General features: G+C 46.7%; 1 protein-coding gene across 2 annotated transcripts in view; it reads right to left on the reverse strand.

Annotated features, from left to right (window-relative positions):
- Positions 1 to 998: 998 nt before the first annotated feature.
- The window catches only part of MEI1 (meiotic double-stranded break formation protein 1), a 1,382,157-nt gene continuing 1,356,983 nt past the window's right edge, over positions 999 to 26,172 (reverse strand). Inside the window, exons 29-31 of one of the 2 annotated variants that reach the window (XM_063940445.1) lie at positions 24,498 to 24,629; positions 24,285 to 24,388; positions 999 to 1,420 (exon numbers count right to left, since the gene is read on the reverse strand). In XM_063940445.1, coding sequence (XP_063796515.1) covers positions 1,375 to 1,420; positions 24,285 to 24,388; positions 24,498 to 24,629 — 282 coding nt within the window. In that variant the 3' untranslated portion in view covers positions 999 to 1,374. Of the gene's footprint in view, positions 1,421 to 24,284; positions 24,389 to 24,497; positions 24,630 to 26,172 lie in introns of those variants that run through there. The other variant, XM_063940446.1, reaches the window with a different exon arrangement.

Here is a 26,172-nt window from a genome sequence, read left to right on the forward strand (position 1 = left end):
CAGGACGTCTGATTGACCATAGTCCTTGCAGCAGACGTTTTCTAAGGTCCTCATTTTTTATTTACACTTGTGGGGGCAACAACAAGGAAGACCTTGTCTACTCCGTGGGTATGCCAGTTACCTCGTATCTTTCCCTGTTTCCCAGTGTCACAGTTCAGGGATTCTAATCCTGGGTGTGGCGGCTAAAACCTGTGTGATTTCCAAATTGTGACAATCCTGTGTATATAGAGATGTATCTGTCTATATATACTGTATATCTACGCACGCACACTCATGTTCAATATATATCTGTGTCTTTCTGAGGTTCCTGTTTTACGGAGATCTCTCTTTATGGTTGTCTTGCTTACCACCTCCTCTATTGTTCGGGTTGCCGTCTCTCCTCCGGCACAGTTTCTTAACTGGTCTGGGGAAGGGTATAGATGGGGAGGAGCCAGTCACACACATAAAAAAATGGAAAGTGCCGGCTCCCCTGATCACCCCATCTATACCCCATAGTACTGAACTCCAGCTTCCCCTATGGACTCGGAGAAAGGAATTTACCGGTAAGTACCAAAATAATGTTTTCTGTGCACGCAGTGTGAAAGCAACTGACTGTCATTTCCATTCAGTGCTACATTAAGCCTTTTAACAATACAACATAATGGCAGATTCAGGGGGGTATCCAGTTACCTAAGAAGAAACATCAAGCGTGATAAATGAACGTTTTATCCAGTGTTTTACTGATATATTTTTACAGGCTATCCAATTTGGTTGCACCGGCTTATTGGGGCTAATAGGATAGCTCTCACAACACAAATAGCCACAGTAATTGACTGCGGCTAATTGGATAGCTCCCTTAGACTCCAGCAGAGGGTATTGTATACTGTTTGCTTTTTCATATGCATGTAATACAGAGAATTCCAGTCATACCTTTTCAATATTATATTTTATTGCTTGAATTGTTGGAACTGTAAAAAAGGAAAGTCTGAAATGAAAACCATTAAAACATAATATTTTCATTGTTATTAGCCCTGAGTACAATGTTTCTTCTGTAATAACACAGTATGTAGGTTGTTATTGCACTATGGCCTGGGCTGTTTATTATGTGGTGTGCATTACTGGATAGCTGTAATTGTAAATAATATGTAGTATCTTGTTACCTTAACAAAACATTTTATTTCATACCAATGCAATATTATTAGGCAGACTTAAGGGCATGAACACTGAAGAAATTGTATTTTTACAAATAACTACAAAAACATACTTTTATTATAATAACAGAAAACGATTTTATTATTTCAGAATGGACGATATTATTATTACTGATTTCCATTTACAGACTTGACAGACGTTGATTAATTACTGGCATGAAATACTGTAGTGACATTTTTTGCTTTATTCTGCTACATGAGATGGGTGCTTCGCAATGCCATCTACACATCTGACAGGACTGGTAGCAAGGAAGTTTTATCAATACAATGTAGAAAGAAATTAGAAATATGAGAAATAAAGGGTCATTTACAAACAGACTGTTGTATGGGAAAATTATGTAGTGTAATATTCATAGCTAAACAGGTAAAATAAAATGGAGTGCTCCATTTATGTAATGATATAATTATTGCTGCTCCTTTTCAATAATTTCTGCAGGGTCAAGGACAGCTCCACATGGCACATCCTGCATCCAGATTCTACAGTGTACCTGCAACAGGATCCCTCTATTTAATCTGGCAGCAGTGCCATCTTCCGGGTGATATTGTCAGAAAGATGGCGCAAGAGTAGGAATTAGCAAAGACTGGTTGTGTGTCAGAGGCTTTGCTATCTTCTCTGCAAGCGCCGTCTTCCTGGAAATTACACAGACGTTGGCACTGCCGACAAATGATAAAGGGGAATTCGCTGCGTGAAGTGGAGAGTGCTGCACATGGACTCCCCCAGGCGTAATTATGCCTCTGGAAAGAAGGTCACATTGTACTGCTGATTTTCAGTAACAATTGTTGCTAATTTGAAATGCTTCATGCATTATTTTCACCTGGAAAGCTGACTTACCTCACAAAAAGAGCTTAACTATCTACATTAATGTCATGGCAAGGCAGAATTGATAATGATAATAATGCATTTCATTGCATAATCAGCCTCATGTTCTCACCATGGGCCTGATTTATAAGTGTAGGCAAACCCAATTGTTTGAGTACAAATACAATGTTTGGGGGTTTGCACATGTGCAGAATAGGTCTTGCAATGTCACTCGCAGACCCCTGTCAGCATTTGGGGTGCGATGTCCTTGTGTGCCCTTGTTTGTCCTAGTCACATAGTCAGATGCATTTTCGTCAAAAAGACACTCAATGCTAGAAGATACTGTTGTGCCAAGAGGGGCTGTTTGGCGTGACTGCGGAATGAGGAAATATCTGTATGTAGATATAACCACAGATGCAGGGGCGTTTTAACAGAGGAGTGGGCCCGTGTGCAGACTCCAGGTGGGCCTTCTCCTCTCCACGGTGCAGTAGGCTCTGGCATTGTGCTGAAGTCTACTGTGCATGCGCAGGTCTCTGGAAACATACGTTTGCTAACAGCAAAGGAAAGTAAATCAAACCCCAAAAAGTTTTTTAAATACATCAACAGCAAAAGATTAAAGAGAGTATAGGCCCTTTAAAATGCAAGTTGGGAGTCCTAATTAGGGAGGCCAATCCTAGGCCATTTTTTTCAATCCCCGGTATCGGGATTGAAAATTGGTGATTCCCGGGATTGGCTTTTCCCTATGTGGCCGCCCCGCACACATAACTCACCATATATTGCGGGTGGGAAACCTCCTCTTCTCTCTCCCGGTAGCGGTCAGCGACGGGTGACAGTGCAGTGTGACTTCTCACTGCACGTCATGCTGCACTGGGGAGCCGGGCAGCGTCTGAGCATCCTGAGGATGCTCAGCGCTGATCCCTCAATCCCCGGGATTGCAGCTTCCAGTCCCGAGATTGAATCCTGGCCGCCTTAAATCCCGGGATCGGCGGGATCCCGGGATTTATGGCAAAAAATGGCCTCCCGAGTCCTAATCAAAGACGACAATGACATAGCAGAAAAATTAAACAAGTTTTCTCTGACGTCCTAGTGGATGCTGGGAACTCCGTAAGGACCATGGGGAATAGCGGGCTCCGAAGGAGGCTGGGCACTCTAGAAAGATTTATGACTACCTGGTGTGCACTGGCTCCTCCCACTATGACCCTCCTCCAAGCCTCAGTTAGATTTTGTGCCCAGCCGAGGTTGGATGCACACTAGGGGCTCTCCTGAGCCTTTAGAAAGAAAGTATAGAAATTAGTTTTTTTATTTTCAGTGAGACCTGCTGGCAACAGGCTCACTGCAGCGAGGGACTAAGGGGAGAAGAAGCGAACCTGCCTGCTTGCAGCCAGCTTGGGCTTCTTAGGCTACTGGACACCATTAGCTCCAGAAGGATCGACTGCAGGCCCAGCCTTGGTGTTCGGTCCCGGAGCCGCGCCGCCGTCCCCCTTACAGAGCCAGAAGCAAGAAGAGGGGCTTATGGACTCGCCAGTGGACAGGAGATGCAGATTCTAAAAGGCACATGGAAGTTTTGCCTTATAAGGGTGAGGAATTATTTGGGGATGGTCTCTCGGACCTAGTTTCCACAGCAACGTCTGGGAAGTCAGCATTTTTACCCCATGTCCCCTCACAGCCTAAGAAGGCGCCGTTTTATCAGGTTCAGTCCTTTCGGACCCAGAAAAACAAGCGTGGAAAAGGCGGGTCTTTTCTGTCCAGAGGCAGAGGTAGGGGAAAAAGGCTGCAACAAACAGCAGGTTCCCAGGAGCAAAAGTCCTCCCCCGCTTCTTCTTCCAAGTCCGCCGCATGACGGTGGGGCTCCACAGGCGGAGCCAGGTACGGTGGGGGGCCGCCTCAAGAATTTCAGCGATCAGTGGGCTCGCTCACAGGTGGATCCCTGGATCCTTCAAATAGTATCTCAGGGGTACAAACTGGAATTCGAGGCGTCTCCACCCCACCGGTTCCTAAAATCTGCCTTGCCGATTGCTCCCTCAGACAGGGAGGCGGTGCTAGCGGCAATTCACAAGCTGTATTCCCAGCAGGTGATAATCAAGGTACCCCTACTTCAACAAGGCCGGGGTTACTATTCCACACTATTTGTGGTGCCGAAACCGGACGGTTCGGTGAGACCCATTTTAAATTTGAAATCCTTGAACACATACATAACAAAATTCAAGTTCAAGATGGAATCGCTCAGGGCGGTTATTGCAAGCCTAGACGAGGGGGATTACATGGTATCCCTGGACATCAAGGATGCTTACTTGCATGTCCCCATTTACCATCCTCACCAGGAGTACCTCAGATTTGTGGTACAGGATTGCCATTACCAATTCCAGACGCTGCCGTTTGGACTGTCCACGGCACCGAGGGTATTTACCAAGGTTATGGCGGAAATGATGATACTCCTTCGAAAAAAGGGAGTTTTAATTATCCCGTACTTGGACGATCTCCTAATAAAGGCGAGATCCAAGGAACAGTTGTTGGTGGGAGTAGCACTATCTCAGGAAGTGCTGCACCAGCACGGCTGGATTCTGAATATCCCAAAGTCACAGCTGGTTCCGACGACACGGCTACTGTTCCTGGGTATGATTCTGGATACAGTCCAGAAAAAAGTGTTTCTCCCGGAGGAGAAAGCCAGGGAGTTGTCATCTCTAGTCAGAGACCTCCTGAAACCAAAACAGGTATCGGTGCATCACTGCACGCGGGTCCTGGGAAAGATGGTAGCTTCTTACGAAGCAATTCCCTTCGGCAGGTTCCATGCCAGAATCTTTCAGTGGGACCTATTGGACAAATGGTCTGGATCGCATCTTCAGATGCATCGCTTAATAACCCTGTCTCCAAGAACCAGGGTGTCTCTACTGTGGTGGCTGCAGAGTGCCCATCTTCTAGAGGGCCGCAGGTTCGGCATACAGGACTGGGTCCTGGTGACCACGGATGCCAGCCTTCGAGGCTGGGGGGCAGTCACACGGGGAAGAAACTTCCAAGGACTATGGTCGAGTCAGGAGACTTCCCTTCACATAAATATTCTGGAACTAAGGGCCATTTACAATGCCCTAAGTCAAGCAAAATCCCTGCTCCTACACCAGCCGGTGCTGATCCAGTCAGACAACATCACGGCAGTCGCCCATGTAAATCGACAGGGCGGCACAAGAAGCAGGATGGCGATGGCAGAAGCCACAAGAATTCTCCGATGGGCGGAGAATCATGTACTAGCACTGTCAGCAGTGTTCATTCCGGGAGTGGACAACTGGGAAGCAGACTTCCTCAGCAGACACGACCTCCACCCGGGAGAGTGGGGACTTCATCCAGAAGTCTTCCAGATGCTGGTAAACCGTTGGGAAAAACCACAGGTGGACATGATGGCGTCCCGCCTCAACAAAAAGTTAAAAAGATATTGCGCCAGGTCAAGGGACCCTCAGGCGATAGCTGTGGACGCTCTAGTGACACCGTGGGTGTACCAGTCGGTTTATGTGTTCCCTCCTCTGCCTCTCATACCAAAGGTATTGAGAATAATAAGAAAGCGAGGAGTAAACACAATTCTCGTGGTTCCGGATTGGCCAAGACGAGCGTGGTACCCGGAACTTCAAGAGATGATCTCAGAGGACCCGTGGCCTCTGCCGCTCAGACAGGACCTGCTACAGCAGGGGCCCTGTCTGTTCCAAGACTTACCGCGGCTGCGTTTGACGGCATGGCGGTTGAACGCCGGATCCTGAAGGAAAAGGGTATTCCGGAAGAAGTCATTCCTACGCTTATTAAAGCCAGGAAAGATGTTACGGCAAATCATTATCACCGCATATGGCGGAAATATGTTGCATGGTGCAAGGCCAAAAAGGCCCCAACAGAGGAATTTCAACTAGGTCGATTTCTGCATTTCCTGCAAGCAGGAGTGAATATGGGCCTAAAACTAGGCTCCATTAAAGTACAGATCTCGGCTCTGTCGATTTTCTTTCAAAAAGAACTAGCTTCAGTACCTGAAGTTCAGACATTTGTGAAAGGAGTGCTGCATATTCAGCCCCCGTTTGTGCCTCCTGTGGCACCTTGGGATCTCAACGTGGTGTTGAGTTTCTTAAAATCACATTGGTTTGAGCCACTAAAAACCGTGGATCTAAAATATCTCACGTGGAAAGTGGTCATGTTATTGGCCTTGGCTTCAGCCAGGCGAGTGTCAGAATTGGCGGCTTTATCATGTAAAAGCCCTTATCTGATTTTCCATATGGATAGGGCAGAATTGAGGACTCGTCCCCAGTTTCTCCCTAAGGTGGTGTCAGCGTTTCACCTGAACCAGCCTATTGTGGTGCCTGCGGCTACTAGGGATTTGGAGGACTCCAAGTTGCTAGACGTTGTCAGGGCCCTGAAAATATATGTTTCCAGGACGGCTGGAGTCAGAAAATCTGACTCGCTGTTTATCCTGTATGCACCCAACAAGCTGGGTGCTCCTGCTTCTAAGCAGACTATTGCTCGCTGGATTTGTAGTACAATTCAGCTTGCACATTCTGTGGCAGGCCTGCCACAGCCAAAATCTGTAAATGCCCATTCCACAAGGAAGGTGGGCTCATCTTGGGCGGCTGCCCGAGGGGTCTCGGCTTTACAACTTTGCCGAGCAGCTACTTGGTCAGGGGCAAACACGTTTGCAAAATTCTACAAATTTGATACCCTGGCTGAGAAGGACCTGGAGTTCTCTCATTCGGTGCTGCAGAGTCATCCGCACTCTCCCGCCCGTTTGGGAGCTTTGGTATAATCCCCATGGTCCTTACGGAGTTCCCAGCATCCACTAGGACGTCAGAGAAAATAAGAATTTACTCACCGGTAATTCTATTTCTCGTAGTCCGTAGTGGATGCTGGGCGCCCATCCCAAGTGCTGATTGTCTGCAATACTTGTAAATAGTTATTGCTAACTAAAGGGTTATTGTTGAGCCATCTGTTGAGAGGCTCAGTTGTTTTCATACTGTCAAACTGGATATAGTATCACGAGTTGTACGGTGTGATTGGTGTGGCTGGTATGAGTCTTACCCGGGATTTAAAATCCTTCCTTATTATGTCAGCTCGTCCGGGCACAGTGTCCTAACTGAGGCTTGGAGGAGGGTCATAGTGGGAGGAGCCAGTGCACACCAGGTAGTCATAAATCTTTCTAGAGTGCCCAGCCTCCTTCGGAGCCCGCTATTCCCCATGGTCCTTACGGAGTTCCCAGCATCCACTACGGACTACGAGAAATAGAATTACCGGTGAGTAAATTCTTATTTTCTTATCTGTATTTACAAGAGAGGACCAGATGGCGGGATTGATGCATAACCTCAGCAACGATAATGTCCAACTGTTAAATGCTTCGTTAAATGAGGAAGTAGTCTGTGACCGATTAAGAACAATTTTAATTAATAAGTCACCTGGATGGAATTCACCCAAGGGTTTTCATGGAGCTCCACTCCAAATTAGCAAGACCCCTATATTTGATTTTCAAAGACTCACATCAGGCATGGTCCCCAAAGACTGGCGTATAGCGGAAGTAGTGCAGATATTTAAAAAGGGAAGTAAATCTGAACCGGGTAATTATAGACCAGTAAGTCTTACATCCATAGTGGGGAAAGTACTGGAAGGTATTTTAAGGGATAGAATACAGGAGTTCCTTGAAACCAATAAGGTTATTAATAGGAACCAACATGGATTTGTAAAGGATAAATCATGTCAGACTTCAGATGGAGCCATGCTAATCGTGGCTTCCATCTGCGACTAGGCGCACCGCCGTGAACAAAAGGGACGCGTCTCTGTATGCTTGGTGGCGTGCTGATGTGCAGGTGCGCCAAGGCACACCGCGCGCCCCTGCCTGCGATGCATCTGTAATTTAATAGGCTTTTGTGAAACAGTTAGTGCAAACCTAGATCAGGGTAAAGAAATTAACGTAATCTTTTTAGACTTTGCTAATGCTTTCGATACAGTACCTCACATGAGACTTATATACAAATTAAAAGAACTTGTGCGAGGGAGCACAAAATGCACTTGGGTTAGAAATTGTTTGGATAAAAGGAAGTAGTGAGTGGTGATAAATGAAACTTTTTTGAAATGGACTGAAGTACTAAGTGGTGTGCCACAAGGGTCAGTACTTGGACCACTATTGTTCAACATTATCATAAATGGTCTAGAGAGCACAGTGTCAATTTTTGCAGACGATACAAAACTGTGTAAGGTTATAAATTCAGTGGGGAATGTTGAGTCTCTTCAGAACAACTTTTCTGCAGCAGGGTACATCGGTTTCCACGGGAAAACATTGGGGTGTAGAGCGAGATCTTGATCCAGAGGCACCATCAGGCAAAGCTTTGACTGTCCCAGGATGCATTGGGGCCTCCACTATAAACCCGCCTCCAGGCACTGAGAGCTCAGCTTCGAGTGGTGCCTGCAGCAGCAGGCCACCTATCAGGCGGGCTGCACAGGGCAGCACTGAAAAAGCTAAGAAGACTTCAAGGGCCGCAGCACTGATATGTCAGGGTGACATTCAGTGCTGCATCTCCGTCACCTCCCGAGCGACGTCGCATACTCCCGTGGCTCCCGGGTACTTGTGGCAGAGACGCTCCGGCTTAGGCACATGGTCGCAGATGCTCTCCTGGTTCGCCTGGCTGCTACGAAGGGAGGAGGTAAGAGGGTCCCCCAGACAGGACCTGCCACTAAATCGCATTCCTGATCACAGTCTAGGGAGACGGATTACAACGCTGGCGTGGACACTGTTACCGAAGAGGGACCCCACTATATCCATCAGGGCATAGGAGTACGGTTGGGTGTACTAACACCCCTGTTGATAAGGCTCCATAGTACCGGCGGTGAGGTCCAGTATAGGGGAGCCGGCACTTGACCTGTAGACCTCCTGTGCCACTGCCACCACAAATTGACCCTATTGTAAATCCGTCTTGCACGGAAAATTTGCCTAGCCAACTGCAGCAGTTAAATCAGTCTTTGGTTAGACAGAAATCTACTCCAGGTCACTTCCGTGTCCCTGGGTGCTCTAAGCGAGCTGCATCCTCCTCACAATCCACTAACTTCTCTGATGTTTCATCTGAAGAGGAGGGGGAGCATACGGTCCTGTCAGACACTGAATCCTGTGTTACTGACGAAGATTCTTCCTCACAAGTTGATGTCAATGCCTTAGTGGTTGCTATTAAGCAGATACTACAAATCTCTGAAGATGAGGATTCCACCACAGTAGCCAAGAAAACTGATATGTTTAAACAGCAGAAAGTGGTTAAAACTGTATTACCCCATTCTGATCATCTTGTGGACATCAGACGGGAACCCTGGTCTACCCCAGTTAAGAAATTCCTGCTCCCTAAACGGGCTTTGGCTCGATATCCTCTCTCTGCAGAGTTATGTAATAAATGGGAGAATCTGCTGCCGGTGGATTCTCATGTCACCCATCTTGTGGAGTCATCTACTCTGCCTGTCACCACTGTCACCTCACTGAAGGAACCGACAGATAAGCGTGTGGAGGGATGCCTGAAATCTATATATTCCATCACAGGGGTCATTCATAGGCCCACGATAGCTGCCCAATTATATTTCTGACAATGCCAGACAATACCTGTCTCACATATGCACCTATTACATTCATATGCACATATTACATTCAGGAGGCGTCCTCTGAGGTGGGGGTAATGGCAGCCAAAGCGTCATCCATGTCTGTCCTGGCTCGCTACATACTGTGGTTGAGGTTGTGGAAAGTTGATTTAAACTGCAAGAAAACCTTGGAAGTACTCCCCTTCCCTGGTGACATTTTGTTTGGAGAGGACCTAAATAAAATAGGGTCTGAATTAGCAGCTTTTCTTCCTCCTACTAATCCTTCTACACAGAAGGCGAAGACTACCACTTTTCGTTACTTTCGACCTCAAAGGAAGGCCAAGGGTCAGACTTACCCGAAACAATCTCGTGCTCCAAAGACCACCAAGCCCAAGACGAAACAGCCCTGGGCAGCCCGTCAGTCTGCTTCAAAACAAGACATGTCTGCTGCATGATGGGGCGGGCCTCCCTCTGGGGGACCCCAGGGTGGGAGGCCGACTTCTACAGTTCACCTAGGTCTGATTAAAGACCACTTCAGACGCTTGGGTACTGGAAGTTGTCTCTCACGGGTACACAGTCTCCTTCAAGAGATGTCTCCCTCACCAGTTCTGCACTACGGTACTCCCTTCGGATCGGTTGAAGGTGCAGGCTCTACAAACGGTGGTAGGTTTCCTCCTGAGTACAGGAGTGGTTGTGCCGGTACCTCAGTCCCAGCGTGGCAGAGGCTATTATTCGACCCTGTTTCTAGTGCAGTCTTTTCAGCCTATGCTGAACCTCAAATCACTGAACAAGTTTGTGAGGGTAGCCAAGTTTCATATGGAAACCTTGCCCTCAATTGTGCTGGCTATGGAACCCGGAGATTACATGGTATCCCTGGATATACAGGATGCTTATCTGCATATTCCTATTGCCATATCGCATCAGCAGTTCCTGCGGTTTGCTACTGGTGACAGTCACTACCAATTCCAGGCTCTGCCGTTTGGACAGGCCATGGCTCCTCGGATCTTCACCAAGGTTATAGCCAAGATGACAGCGCACCTCCATCGCCAGGGAGTCAGAATCCTGTCATACTTGAACATCCTGCTGATTCTGGTGAGTTCCCACGATGTTCTCCGTCATCTACAATTGACGGTGAGTTGCTTACAAGCCCATGGATGGCTGATCAGTTGGAACAAGTCCTCGCTGGTCCCAGCTCAGAGCATTGTGCACCTAGGGGCGCTTCTGGACACACAGTCAGAAACTGTTCCTGTCTCCAGACAAGATCCTGAAAATCCAGGACAGGATAAGACACTTCATCCGTCGCCCCAGAGTATCGATACACTCGGCGATGCAAGTACTTGGCCTGATGGTGACGGCATTCGACATGGTGTAGTGCGCTCAATTTCATTCTCGCCCTTTGCAACGATTAATTCTTGCCAAGTGGGACGGCCTGCCTCATAGGATCAGATCCCAAATGATCTCGTTGACTCCAGAGGTTCGTTTGTTGCTGACCTGGTGGCTCCAGGACCAACAACTGAGCAGGAGCCACACCTCTGAATCCCCAACTGGGTCCTCCTGGCAACGAATGCCAGCCTGAGGGGATGGGGAGCGGTGTTGGAGCAACACTCTTTTCAGGGTCGGTGGACCGAGGAAGAATTGCTCCTCCCAATAAACATCCTAGAGCTGAGGGCGGTGTTCAGTGCGTTATCACTTGCCCTGCCTCTGGTACAGAATAGGCCATTCAGGTACAGTCATACATAAACCATCATGTTGGCACTCGAAGCCGCATGGCTATGAAGGAAGTGACAAAAATCCTTTGTTTGGCAGAACGCCATCTGCCAAGTATATCGGCAGTGTTCATTCCGGGTGTCCTGAACTGGGAAGCGGACTACCTCAGTCACCAGGACGTACACGCCGGAGAGTGGAGTCTTCATCCAGAAGTCTTTCAACTCCTAGTGGACAGGTGGGGTCTACCGTACGTAGACCTCATGGCGTCTCGACACAATCACAAGATTCCGGTCTTCGGATCTTGGACCAAGTATCCTCAAGCCACGTTCGTGGATGCACTGGCGGCACCATGGAACTTTCGGCTGCCTTACGTGTTCCCTCCAGTGTCACTCCTGCCCAGGGTTCTACGGAAGTTCAAACAGGAAGGAGGAGTGCTGTTTATAGTCGCTCCAGCGTGGCTCAGAAGGCATGGGTTCTCAGACCTGCAGGGTCTATCGACAGGGCATCCTCTTCTACTTCCTCAACAACCAGACCTCCTCGTACAGGGCCCTTGTCTCTTGAAACATCACTCCTGGGAGCCAAAGGATTTTCAGAGGTGGTTATTCAAACGATGTTGAAAGCCCGCAAACCGGCTTCTGCCCAGATTTATTACAGGGTTTGGAGTTCTTACTTCACATTGAAGAATTACAATGTCCATAGATTCAGAACTTCCAGAATACTGGGCTTTTTTGCAAATGGCCTGGACTTAGGTCTTTGTCTGGCCTCCCTCAAGGTTCATATATCTGCCTTGTCGGTTTGGTTTCAGAGAAAAATTGCCTCTATACTTGACGTTCATTAAGGGCGTTATTCGGATTCAGCCTCCCTATGTCCCTCCGGTGGCTCCATGGGATCTGTCTGTTGTGCTGAATGCCCTGCAAGAGTTTCCATTTGAACCTCTTGAATTGGTGGACCTTAAATGGCTCACAGCCAAGGTCCTGTTCTTGCTGGCTATTGCCTCTGCAAGATGGGTGTCGGACTTAGGCGCTTTGTCCTGTCGCCCACCCTTTCTCATATTCTTCCGGGACCGAGCAGTTCTATGAACTCACCCAGGTTATTTGCCTAAGGTGGTGTCATCTTTTCACCTTAACCAAGAGATTGTGGTTCCAGCCTTTGTCTCTTCGGATTTGTCTTCCAAAGAACGTTCTTTGGATGTGGTTAGGGCACTCCGTATCCATGTGGAGAGGACTGCCTCTATCAGGAGGTCAGATGCGCCTTTTGTACTGTTTGGTTTTCACAAACGTGGCTGGCCTGCGAATAAGCAACCCTTGGCCAGATGGATTAGAATGGTGATTGCACAAGCCTATGCGCAGGCTGGACTCCCAGCTCCTGCTGCAGTTAAAGCCCATTCTACTCAGTTTGTTGGACCTTCTTCAGCGGCCCGCCGTGGCGCGTCCCCAGAACAATTGTGCAAGGTGGCTACGTGGTCCTCAGTGAACACGTTCATTAGGTTCTATGCCTTTGATACTTCCACCTCCTAGGATGCATACTTTGGACGCCGGGTTCTCTTACCTAAGGCGCACCCCCTCCCTTGAGCAACTGCTTTAGGACATCCCGATGTTTCCCTGTGGAAACCAATGTACCCTGCTGCAGAAAAGGAGACTTATGGTAGATTTACTCAGGGCGCCAACCCTGACGCACCTAGCTTCTTTGGGTTTTATGGCATTAGCCACTGGTACACTCTCCTATTGCGAGAATGTGGTTCTGTGTGACTAACATCTGCCTTCTCTTTAACTGCTCCTGCATTTGACTGGTTAACAAAACTGAGCTTTCAGTGCCTAGAGGTGGGGTTATAGAGGAGGCCGCAATGCTTCCTGGTACAGTGACAGCTTTGCCTGATGGTGCCTCTGGATTAAGATCCCGCTCTACACCCCAGTGTTTCCCTGTGGAACCCAATGTACTTCGCAGAAAGAGAGCTAAAAATGGTAAGTCTCCTTACTTAAACTGGAAACATGGGCGGCAAAATGGAGAATGAGGTTCAGTATAGACAAATGTAAGGTAATGCACTTTGGTAGCAAGAACAAAAATACTATCTACATACTAAATGGGGAAAAACTAGGTGATTCTGTACTGGAAAAAGATTTAGGTGTTCACATAGATAACAAACTGAGCAGTAGTACCCAAAGTAGGAATGCAGCAAAAATGGCAAACAAGGTATTAGCACGCATAAAGTGGGGAATTGATGCAAGGGATGAGAGTGTTATACTCCCATTATATAAATCACTAATGAGGCCACATCTCGAATACTGTGCACAATTAGGGCCACCATACTACAAAAAGGATATCCTGGAACAAGAAAAGGTTCAGAGACAGGCAACCAAATTGATTAAGGGGATAGAGATTCTAGAATACGAGCAAAGGCTTGCAAGGCTAGGCATGTTTACACTTAAAAAATTTAGATTAAGAGGGGACACGATTAACCTTTACAAATATATAAGGTAGGGATAGGGAACCTTTGGCCATCCAGCTGTTGCTGAACTACCCATCCCAGCATGCCCTGCAACTGTTTTGCAATTTGGCCATGGTAAAACTGTTGCAGGGCATGCTGGGATGTGTAGTTCAGCAACAGCTGGAGGGCCAAAGGTTCCCCATCCCTGATATAAGTGGTCAATACACAGAGCTAGCGGGGGAATTGTTTTTGGTAAGATCATCACAAAGGACACGTGGACAACCCGCTAAGGTTGGTGGAGAGGAGATTTCACACACAAAGACGGAAAGGTTTCTTCATAGTAAGGACAAGGGGGGTCATTCCGAGTTGTTCGCTCGTTATTTTTTTGTCGCAACGGAGCGAATAGTCGCTAATGCGCATGCGCAATGTCGGCAGTGTGACTGCGCCAAGTAAATTTGCTATGCAGTTAGGTATTTTACTCACGGCATTACGAGGTTTTTTCTTCGTTCTGGTGATCGTAATGTGATTGACAGGAAGTGGGTGTTTCTGAGCGGAAACTGGCCGTTTTATGGGAGTGTGCGAAAAACGCTACCGTTTCTGGGAAAAACGCGGGAGTGGCTGGAGAAACGGAGGAGTGTCTGGGCGAACGCTGGGTGTGTTTGTGACGTCAAACCAGGAACGACAAGCACTGAACTGATCGCAGATGCCGAGTAAGTTTGGAGCTACTTAGAAACTGCTAAGAAGTGTCTATTCGCAATTCTGCTAATCTTTCGTTCGCAATTTTGATAAGCTAAGATTCACTCCCAGTAGGCGGCGGCTTAGCGTGTGCAATGCTGCTAAAAGCAGCTTGCGAGCGTACAACTCGGAATGACCCCCAATATGTAATTGGAATTCCCTGCCTGAGAGAATAGTAATGGCGGATTCGGTCATTACGTTTAAGACTAGGCTAGATTAAATTCCTAATGGAAAAGGATATACAGGGTTATGGTGGGTAAATCATGCTCTATAGTATTAAAATAACATAATTAAAAAAAAAGGAATTGACATAACGGCTAAACATTCACCACAGTTAAATTAGTCTTAAAAATATTACAGTATAGGAGATCAGTAACAGGTTGAACTCGATGGACAAATTGTCTTTTTTCAACCTTAGAAACTGTTACTGTGTTCCAGAGACTAATTTCACTACTGCGCATGCATGGCAGACATTTTAGCTGTAATTTTTGCCAAGGCTGAAACACCCAACGCGGGACTCTGGAAAGGTAAATATAATGTGTTGTAGTTGCACCCATTACAGAAACACCAATGCACAGACGACCTGTTGACTCTCACATTTTGATTTGACATTTCTGTATTCAATATTGTATTGTGTTTTCATTGTTGCTGTTATTACAGGTTGAGTATCCCATATCCAAATATTCCGAAATCCGGAATATTCTGAAATACGGATTTTTTTGAGTGAGATAGTGAAGCCTTTGTTTTCTGATGGCACAATATACATAAACTTTGTTTAATACACATAGTTATTAAAAATATTGTATTAAATGACCTGCAGGCTGTTTATATAAGGTGTATATGAAACATAAATGAATTGTGTGAATGTACAGACATTTTGTTTAATGCACAAAGTTATTAAAAATCTTGTCTAAAATGACCTTCAGGCTGTGTGTATAAGGTGTATATGAAACATAAATGCATTCTGTGTTTAGACTTGGGTCCCATCACCATGATATCTCATTATGGTATGCAATTATTCCAAAATACGGAAAAATCCGATATCCAAAATACCTCTGGTCCCAAGCATTTTGGATAAGGGATACTCAACCTTATACAGATTACTTAAGTTAGTAACATACCTAATAGGTTTCATGTGGAGTTTTGCTTTTACATGTTTGAAGTGATTTGCATTTTACTAGATTTTGATACCTATAAAATGGGTGGTATTCATGTGACCGGCGGTCGGGAGACAGACGGTCACATGACCTCCACTTTATTTCATCCCGCCCCCTCACTATCCCGACAGTCGGCATGCCGACCAACAGGGACTGTTTCCACGCGTGGATGTCCACGGCACCCATAGAGTGGGAACAGAACCTGTGGCGACCGCAGGTCGCCACCTTGCCCGCAGCATGGCGAGCACAGCATGGCGAGCGCAGCGAGCCCACAAGGGGCTTGCTGCATTCGCCCCTCCCCGCCGGGATCCCGGCGTCGGTATGCTGTTGGATCCCAGCGTCAGCCACAGCACACCCCTATAAAATGTTTTATGGATTTCCCTGATTGCAATGATATTATCTTTCTTCTTAGATTTGTCTATAATGTTTTTCTTACATGCATTACTTTATAGGAACCACTTGATTTAAAGTATGTGAGCATTAATTCAATCTAAAAACAGTTGCAGGTGCAATTAAGTAATATTATATAAAAGAGCAAATGTTATTTACCTGTACTCTGTTAATTAAGAATCTTAAAGCTCTGGCTCAGATGAGTGTATAAGCACTAAGTAACACCTACACAAACATCCCATTTACAGGAATGAAAAGTTGGGAAATGGGAGAATGGGGTTGTGGTTACTGTAAATAAGACCCAAGAAGAGAAGATCTATTCCTCAAGACTACTAAATCACCAGAATGCAGGCACACATTGATATTTTAATGATATCACTTTAAAGCTGAAATAAAGAGGAGCCAGCTCTATGGGTGCTTGAGCATTGATCAACCCCAATATACCTGCTGTCACTATCTATGTCTGTGAATTTTTTTCATTTATATGAAGAGACACCCCTAATCAATCCAAAATCATTCAATGTATATATGTTTATTAGCTGGTCTACCCCTTCTTCGCACGGGAGTTTCTGATTTTCACGGTTGTAAATATAAAAGTAGAGTTATGGTAGGCATACCATAGTTAACTCTTTCTGCAAGGTACACTGGGTTCCACAGGAAAAACATTGGGGTGTAGAGTGGATCTTGATTCAGAGGCACCAACAGGCTAAAGCTTTAGGCTGTCCCAGGATGCATTGGGGCCTCCTCTGTAACCCCGCCTCCAGGCACTGTGAGTTCAGTTTTGTTAACCAGTCCAATGTAGTAGCAGGTAAGAGAGAAGGCAGATGTTAGTCACATAGAAGCACATTCTCACGACAGGAGAAGGGACCAGAAGCTAATGCCATATAAACCCATAGAAGCTAGGTGCGTCAGGGTGGGCGTCCTGTGGAACCTAGTGTACCTTGCAGAAGAGAGTTAACCATGGTAAGACTACCATAACTTATTTTCTGCAGCAGGGTACACTGTGTTCCACAGGGAAAACATTGGATGATGTCCTAAAGCAGTTCCTCAAGGGAGAGGACGCGCCTTAGCGGATATGAGAACCTGGCGTCCAAAGGAAACATCCTGGGATGCGGAAGTATCAAAGGCATAGACCCTAATGAACGTGTTCACTGAGGATCACGTAGCCACCTTGCACAATTGTTCTGCGGATGCGCCGTGGCGGGCCGCCCAAGAAGGTCCAACAGACTGAGTAGAATGGGCTTTAATAGCAGCAGGAGCCGGGAGTCCAGCCTGCGCATAAGCTTGTGCAATCACCATTCTAATCCAGCTGGCCAAGGTTTGCTTATTCGCAGGCCAGCCACATTTGTGGAAACCAAACAATACAAAAAGGGTATCTGACCTCCTGTTAGAGGCAGTCCTCTCCACATATATACGGAGAGCCCTAACCACATCCAAAGACCATTCTTTGGGGGACAAGTCAGAAGAGATAAAGGCCGGAACCACAATCTCTTGGTTAAGGTGAAAAAATAACATCACTTTAGGTAAGTAACCTGGGAGAGTTCTCAGAACTGCCCGTCACAATGGAATATTAGAAAGGGTGGACGACAGGACAAAGAGCCTAAGTCCGACACCCTTCAAGCAGGGGCAATAGCCAGCAGAAACAGGACCTTATATGTGAGCCATTTAAGGTCCACTGACTCAAGAGGTTCAAATGGAATCTCTTGCAGGGCATTCAGGATAACAGACAGATCCTATGGAGCCACAGGAGGGACATAGGGAGGCTGAATCCATAAGACACCCTGAGTGAATGTATAAACGTCAGGTAGAGATGCAATTTTTCTCTGAAACCACACCGACAAGGCAGATATGTGAACCTTGAGAGAGGCCAGACGAAGGACTAAGTCCAGGCCATGTTTCAGGAAAGCCAGGATTCTGGATGTTTTGAATCTGTAAACATCATAGTTCTTATCAGCACACCAGGTGAAGTAGGAATTCCAGATCCTATAATAGATCCGAGCAGACGTCGGCTTACGGGCTTTCAACATAGTTTGAATGACCGCCTCAGAGAATTTTTTGGCTCTCAGGAGTAATGCTTCAAGAGCTAAGCCATCAAAGCCAGTCTGGCCAAGTCTGGATAGAGACAAGGGCCCTGTATGAGGATGTCTGGTCACTGAGGAAGTAGAAGAGGATGCTCTGTCAATAGACCCTGCAGGTCTGAGAACCAATGCCGTCTGGGCCACGCCGGAGCGACTAGCAGTAGTATTCCTCCTTCTTGCTTGAACTTCTGCAGCACCCTGGGCAGGAGTGGCACTGGAAGGAACACGTAAGGCAGCCAAATGTTCCATGGAGTGGCTAGTGTGTCCACAAAAGCTGCTTGAGGATCCCTGGTCCTTGATCTGAAGACTGGGACTTTGTGATTGTGTCGAGACGCCATCAGGTCTACATCTGGTAGGCCCCCACGTGTCCACTAGGAGTTAAAAGACTTCCGAATGAAGACTCCACTCTCCGGCGTGTACGTCCTGGCGACTGAGGAAGTGCACTTCCCAGTTTAGGACCCCCAGAATGAACACTGCCGATATTGCTGGCAGATGGCGTTCTGCCCATTGATGGATTTTTGACACTTCCAACATTGCCATGCGGTTTTGAGTGCCACCTTGATGGTTGATGTATACCACCGCGGTGGCGTTGTCTGACCGTACTTGAATAGGCCTGTTCTGTACCAGAGGCAGGGTGAGAGTTAACGCATTGAACACCGCCCACAGTTCCAGAATGTTTATTGGGAGGAGGGACTCCTCCTTGGTCCAGCGACCCTGGAAAGAGTGTTGCTCCAACACCGCACCCCATCCTCGCAGACTGGCATCCGTCATCAGCAGGACCCAGTCTGGGATCCAGAAGGGACGGCCCCTGCTCAATTGCTGGTCCTGGAGCCACCAGGTCAATGAATGACGAACCTCCAGAGTCAAGGTAATCATGTGAGATCTGATCCGATGAGATAGGCCGTCCCACTTGGAAAGGATTAACCTCTGCAGAGGGTGGGAATGAAATTGAGCGTACTCTACCATGTCGATTGCCGACACCATCAGGCCAAGTACTTGCATCGCCGATTGTGTTGACACTCTGGTGTGTCAGAGAAAGCATCTTATCCTGTACTGAACCTTCAGGACTTTCTCCGGAGAAAGGAACAGACGTTGACTGTGTGCGTCCAGGAGTGCCCCCAGGTGCACCATGCTCTCAGCTGGGACCAGCGTGGATTTCTTCCAAATGATGAGCCACACGTGTGCTTGTTGGACGCTTACTGTCAATTGTAGATTACTGAGGAGGACATCATGGGAGGATCAACAAGTCGTCCAGAGACGGCAGGATCCTGACTCCCTGGCGAGGGAGATGTGCCGTCATTACAGCCATGACCTTGGTGAAGATCCGGGGAGCAAATGGCAGAGCCTGGAACTGGTAGTGTAGGTTGCCAATAGCAAACCGCAGATACTGCTGATGTGATCTGGCAATAGGTATATGCAGGTACACATCCTGAATGTCCAGGGATACCATATAGTCTCTGGGTTCCATCTCCAGCACAATTGAGCGCAGCATCTCCATACGGAACTTGGACACTCTCACAAACTTGTTTAGTCATTTTGAGGTTGAGTATAGGCCGGAATGACGCATTGGGGTTCGGGACTAGAAACAGGGTCGAGTAGTAACCACTGCCCCTTTGGGACAAAGGCACTGGCACTACCACTCCTGTATTCAGGATGGAACTCACAACCTGCTGCAGAGTTTGCGCCTTTAGTGGATCTGAAAGTATAACCATGGTACAAAGCTGGCGAGGGGACGTCTCTTGAAAGAGACTGCGTACCCGTGAGGCAACTTCTCGCACCCATGCATCTGAAGTGGTCTTTAACCAGACCTGGGTGAACTGCAGAAGTCGGCCTCCCATCCTGGGGTCCCCCAGGGGGAGACCCACCCCATCATGCGGCAAGCTTGTCTTGTTTAGAAGCAGGCTAACGGGCCGCCAAGGACTGTTTTGCTTTGGGCTTAGTGGTTTGGAAGCACAAAATTGTCTCGGGTATGCCTGACCTTTTGCTTTACCTTGAGGTTGAAAGGAACGAAAAGTGGTACCTTTTGCCTTCTGTGCAGAAGGATTAGTATTTGGGAGAAAGGCAGTCTTAGCAGCCGCCAGTTCAGACACGATTTTATTTAGGTCCTCAAACAAGATTTCTTCCTTAAAAGGGAGTACCTCCAAGGTCTTTTTGGAGTCCAGGTCCACCTTCCATGACCTCAACCACAGAATGCGGTGAGCTAGAACAGACGTAGTTGATGCCTTGCCCGCCAACACATCCACCTCAGAGGACGCCTCTTGAATATAATAAGAGGCGGTGGTGATGTGAGACAGGTATGGTCTGGCATTGTCAGATATATCCTCAGGCAGCTCTTCCATTAATGCCTGAACCCAATACCTTTAGCAGCACAGGAGACAGCAATAGTGGATCTATGTACAGCACCTGTCAGGGAGTAAATAGATTTTAGGCATCCCTCCACATGCTTATCTGTCGGTTCTTTCAGTGAAGTGACAGTGGTGACTTGCCGAGTGGATAATACCACTAGGCAGTTGACATTTGAATCCACTGGCGGTGAATTTTCTCACCTTTTACATAACTCTGCCGGGAGAGGATAGCGAGCTAAGGCCCATTTGGAGAGAGCAAATTTCTTCCCTGGATTAGACCAGGGTTCCAGCCTGATGTCTACCAAATGTCAGAATGGGGTAATAGATTTTTTACCACCTTCTGCCATTTAAACATGTCAGTTTTCTTGGTGACAGTAGTGGAATCTTCATCATCAGTGATTTGTAGGATTCGCTTAATAGCAACCACTAGAGCAGGGACGTCAACTTGCAAAGTAGAATCCTCGTCAGAAACGCCTGATTCAGTGTCTGACAGGACAGTATGTTCCCCCTCCTCTTCAGATGAAACATCTGAGAGATTTGTTTATTGTGAGGAGGAAGCAGCCCGCTAAGATGACCCAGAGACACAGGATTGACCTGGGGTAGATTTTTGTCTGACCAAGGAATGAGTCAACTGCCGCAACTGGTTAGACAGCTTGTCTGCCCAAGGCGGATTGACCAAATGGATTATTTGAGGCTGTAATCATACAGGTGGTCCCATAGCGGGCGTTAGGGTTTCCACTAGAGTACCCAGTAGGTTTGAGAATGCGGCCCAGGGTGGCTCTTGATTTACAGTAGCCACGGACTGACTAGGGGGTTTATGTCACATGGGCCCTCATTTCGAGTTGTTCGCTCGTTGACGATTTTCGCTATGCTGCGATTTGTTGCTAATTGCGCATGCGCAAGTCACGCAGGGCGCATGCGCTTAGTTATTTAACTAAAAACTTAGTAGATTTGCTGTGGATCCTGCGGCGCTTTTCAGTCGCTCTGCTGATCGGTGAATGATTGACAGGAAAGGGGCGTTTCTGGGTGGTAACTGAGCGTTTTCCGGGAGCGTGCTAAAAAATGCAGGCGTGTCAGGGAAAAATGCGGGAGTGTCTGGAGAAACGGGGGAGTGGCTGGCCGAACGCAGTGCGTGTTTGTGACGTCAAACCAGGAACTAAACGTACTGAGCTGATCGCAATCTGTGAGTAGGTCTGGAGCTACTCAGAAACTGCAAAGAATTATTTAGTAGCAGTTCTGCTAACCTTTCGTTCGCTGTTCTGCTAAGCTAAGATACACTCCCAGAGGGCAGCGGCCTAGCGTGTGCAATGCTGCTAAAAGCAGCTAGCGAACGAACAACTCGGAATGAGGGCCATAGTACTCAGACCATCATACACAGACTTACTGCCCTTTCAGTTAGACATTGTACACAAATGCAGCACAGAGCGGTTTAGTACGATGAAACCAGACAGAGTATAATACCTGCGAATAAATCCGATAGTATGAGTCTGAGTCCCCAGTACACAACACCTGCGAATAAATCTGGTATTACAGTATGTGACTGAGTACACAGTAGAATACACATAATAGGTTAATACTGTGACGCACTATATGAACAACCTTGACGCACCTAGTCCCCTAGGGTACAGAATATAGTGATAGATCTCTGGGAAACACTGAAAGTGAAACCTCACAGCAGATACAGGCACACACAGTCACATTAGCAATGCAGATAATGACTATATTACAATAAAACTGCACTGAACTAATATATGCATATATAACAGTGGAGATATATATCAGAATACTCGTACTACATATTCTGTAATCGGTACAATTTTTCTTAACTAACACTGTATAAAGACATGTAGAATACTCAAGTGTTTGTAAAGTCACAGCGATGTATACAGGCGGCTTTACAGGGGAGACCTTGCCCTGCAGTTCTGGAGACCAGTTGCAGCTATACCTAAGATGGCGCCCAGCGTCTCAGTCAGGAAGTGCGGGAGAGTGTGAGGAAGCTCCAGCGCGGGAAAATCTGCAGTAGATGTCGTCCTGGGCCGGGGAGGGGCTACAAGTCAAGCACTCACTCCCCTATGCTGGGCCTCACCGCTGGTACTATGGTGCCTTATTAACAGGGGTGTTAGTACACCCGACTTGTACTCCTATGCCCCGGCAGATATAGTGGGGTCCCTACTCTGTGACAGTGTCCACGCCAGCGTCGCAGTCCATCTCCCTGGACATGCGATTGGAACGCGATTTAATGATGAGTCCCGCCTGGGAACCCTCTTACCTCCTCCCCGTAGCAGCCACGTGAACCAGGAAAGTGTCTGCAACCGTGTGCCTAAAGCCGGAGAGTCTCCGCCGCAAGCACCCGTGAACAGGTCGCGGGAGTATGCAACGCCGCTTGGGAGGTGATGGAGCTGCAGCACTGAAGTGTCACCATGACATACAGTGTTGACAGCCCAGTTTTGAAGAAATTTTCTGTCAGAAAAAGCTTTTTCAGGGCTGCCCAGTGCAGTCCTCCTGTTATGGTGACCTACTGCTGCTGCAGCACCAACTTAAAAACTGAGCTCACAGTGCCTGGAGGCGAGGTTACAGAGGAGGCCCCAATGCATCCTGGGACAGCCTAAAGCTTTATCCTGTTGGTGCCTCTGGATCAAGATCCACTCTACACCCAATGTTTTCCCTGTGGAACCCAGTGTACCCTGCTGCAGAAATGAGTGTTAGCAGTCACGAGGGGTCTCTGCATTCGTGGAAAGGGGTCCCATGTGTAAACATGGGACCCCTTTCAGTCCGTTTGGTCCGGGTGTTCATTTTTTTTTTTTTTTTGCCAAGTACGTGGATTATAATCTGGACACTGGATCAGGTGAGTATAATTTTATTCACAGGTACACGTGGATTCTACTTGGACAAGTGGACAGAGGTCGGCGTGTGAACATAGGTAAGTATGTGTGTGTCGACATGTGTGAAATAAAGTTGTACTTTCAAGGTGTGCATGTCCTGTTTTTATTTGGGTATTTTTTTTCCAGTAGAACTACAGGTACCAGCGGGCCCGTTTCCCCCCCGCATGCTGGTACTTGTGGTTCTCCAAGTACCAGCTTGCGGGGGAGGCTTGCTGGGACTTGTAGTACTACTGGAAAAAACAATATTCTTTCATTTTTCTCAAGGCTATCAGCCCCCCATCCGCAGCCCTTGGATGGGGGGGACAGCCTCGGGCTTCACCCCTGGCCCTTGGGTGGCTGGGGGAAGACCCCTTGATTGAAGGGGTCCCCACTCCCCCAGGATACCCCGGCCAGGGGTGACTAGTTGGATATTTAATGCCACGGCCGCAGGGCGCTGTATAAAAGTGACCCCCGGCTGTGGCATTATCTGTCCAGCTAGTGGAGCCCGATGCTGGTGTAAAAAATACGGGGGACCCCTACTCTTTTTGTCCCCAGTATTTTTTGCACCAGCACCAGGCGCAGAGCCCGGTGCTGGTTTTAAAAATACGGGGGATCCCCTGTCAGTTTTTCCCCCGGATTTTTAGAACCAGGACAGGCTCGAAGAGCCCGAGGCTGGTTATGCTTTGGAGGGGGGACCCCACGCAATTTTTTTTCGGGTTTTTTCCCGTTTTTTAAAAATCGGATCAAAATCCGTCAAATCGGCCGTTTTTCGACAGCGGGACTGTCGAATCCGTTTTTTATTGAATATGTTGAATTTTGGCACCCACTTGCCGGAATTCGACAGTCGAATTGTGTCGAATTAAAAAACGGGCGAAAAATTGCCGCGATTCGCCGCTAATTGCATATACCCCATAGAGAGAGAGAGAGATGGATAGATATACAATGTATTATATGTAATATAATATTCATATCTTTTAATTGATTGTGTTCCAAGAGCTGTTCTGCAAACATAATACTGTAGAAAAGGATACGATATATTGCTGGAAGCTGACTCCTGAATATCATCAATTTTTTGCAAAAGTTCCTGAATTATTGATCTGTTAGCAGATTCATCTGCTAACTTTTTGTTCCGTAACTGTAAAATGCAGGATAGAAATTAGCAAAGTATAACACTATAAAACTTGGCTAGAAGTATACCTTTAAAGGCTCAAAAAAGAAAATAACTAGAAAATATAAGATCTTACCTCCACCAAGAAAAACTGTAAATCCAGCACAACAGTATATGGAAGGTCAGATAGATTCAGTTTTGCTGCCTCATCAATAATTTGCTTTATTTCATCCAGAGTAAGAATGCTCATGATCTCATATTTCACAAACTCAAACATAGAAAAGAATGATTTTCAACTGCCTTTTTAATTTGTCATACTGTGCTTATTGTATAACGTGACTAAAGTTTATAGTCTACTATGTTACCATGGCAAATATATACAATACAATACTTCTATTGAATACTTATGTTTGCATTGTATATTTATAGATCAAATAAACAAGAGACAATAAGTTTATTAAATGTGGTTCACAATAGCATTTATACCTACAAGTTCCTTTAAGACGTATCTTTATTATATTTTTTAATAATAAAAAGGTGCAGTAACTGCAGCAGATATGGTTAAAAGGTAGATTGTGAAAGTAATTGAAATCTGTGAGTAAAATTGTACCTCTGTGTTATATATAATGTGGTAATCTCAAATCTTTCTCGTGCAATCACTTAATGCACAGTTTCAATAAAGGGTCTTCCTTAAGGTATGAAAATTCCTATCATAAAGGGGTTTTGCCGGTAATTCAAATGGAACCCCTTATCAAGGAAAAACAGGCGCTTGATATGTAGTTGCTGCAACAAGCAGCTGCTGTATAATACAGGTAAGTCACTCCTGAGGAGCACTAAAACAAAACATGAAATGGCAGCGCTTTATCTAGGAAATGATTGGATTGATCTTAGTTAAAAATTCATAACATTTATTATATCAATAAAAATAATTTAATATAAAAATCTGTGAACACATCCTGTGCCAAGACAAACTAAAACATGAGAAAATACAAGGTACACCCTATTCGCTCCATTTGTTAAGATGTTTCTAACTGGACCATTTGGTGTCTGTTTCGATTTAATGCCCCTGGTATGCCCACATATCTTTGTTTTGATATATATGTGTCACAATCCCATGTAGTTTCTACTCCATGCCTGGGGTGGCGCTCTCTGCTCTGGTGTTCAGAGTTCTGCTCTGTATCTGCATCTTGATTAGTAGCTGCTACCACAGCTGTGAGCAGCACCTGTACTCACTACTTAGGCCAGCCACACAGGCTCCCTGGTGCCAGTTCATCAAGTCAAGATTGTTACAGCTCCTGGTCCTGGTCATGCTGATCTCTGCTGCTAAATCGACCAAAGAACTGCCAGTGCTCTTGTTCCCGGCGAGTTTCTCCGCAGTCTACCCCAGTGTCTCCGGTGCTTCCAGCATTAACTGCTGCACAGCTTCCAGCGTTCTCAAGCAGCTTCTGGACTTTAATGTGTCTCGGTCATCAGCGTGCTGGGAGTCAGTGTCTGCATCAGAGTCTTTAAGTATTATTTTCAAGTTCCTAGAATCATCAGTGTCCAGTCACCGTGTACTACTCTGCAAACCATCAGTGTCTTTAATTGTTATTTTCAAGTTCCTGGAATCATCAGCGTCTCCAATCACCGTTTACTACTCTGCAAACCATCAGTGTCTTTAATTGTTATTTTCAAGTTCCTGGAATCATCAGCGTCTTCAGTCACCATTTACTACTCTGCAAACCACCAGTGTCTTTAGTTATCATTCTCAAGTTCCTGGAATCATCAGCGTCTCCAGTCACCATTTACTACTCTGTAAACCACCAGTGTCT

The sequence above is a fragment of the Pseudophryne corroboree genome, chromosome 9, assembly GCF_028390025.1.
Source record: "Pseudophryne corroboree isolate aPseCor3 chromosome 9, aPseCor3.hap2, whole genome shotgun sequence".
NCBI classification, from domain to species: domain Eukaryota; kingdom Metazoa; phylum Chordata; class Amphibia; order Anura; family Myobatrachidae; genus Pseudophryne; species Pseudophryne corroboree.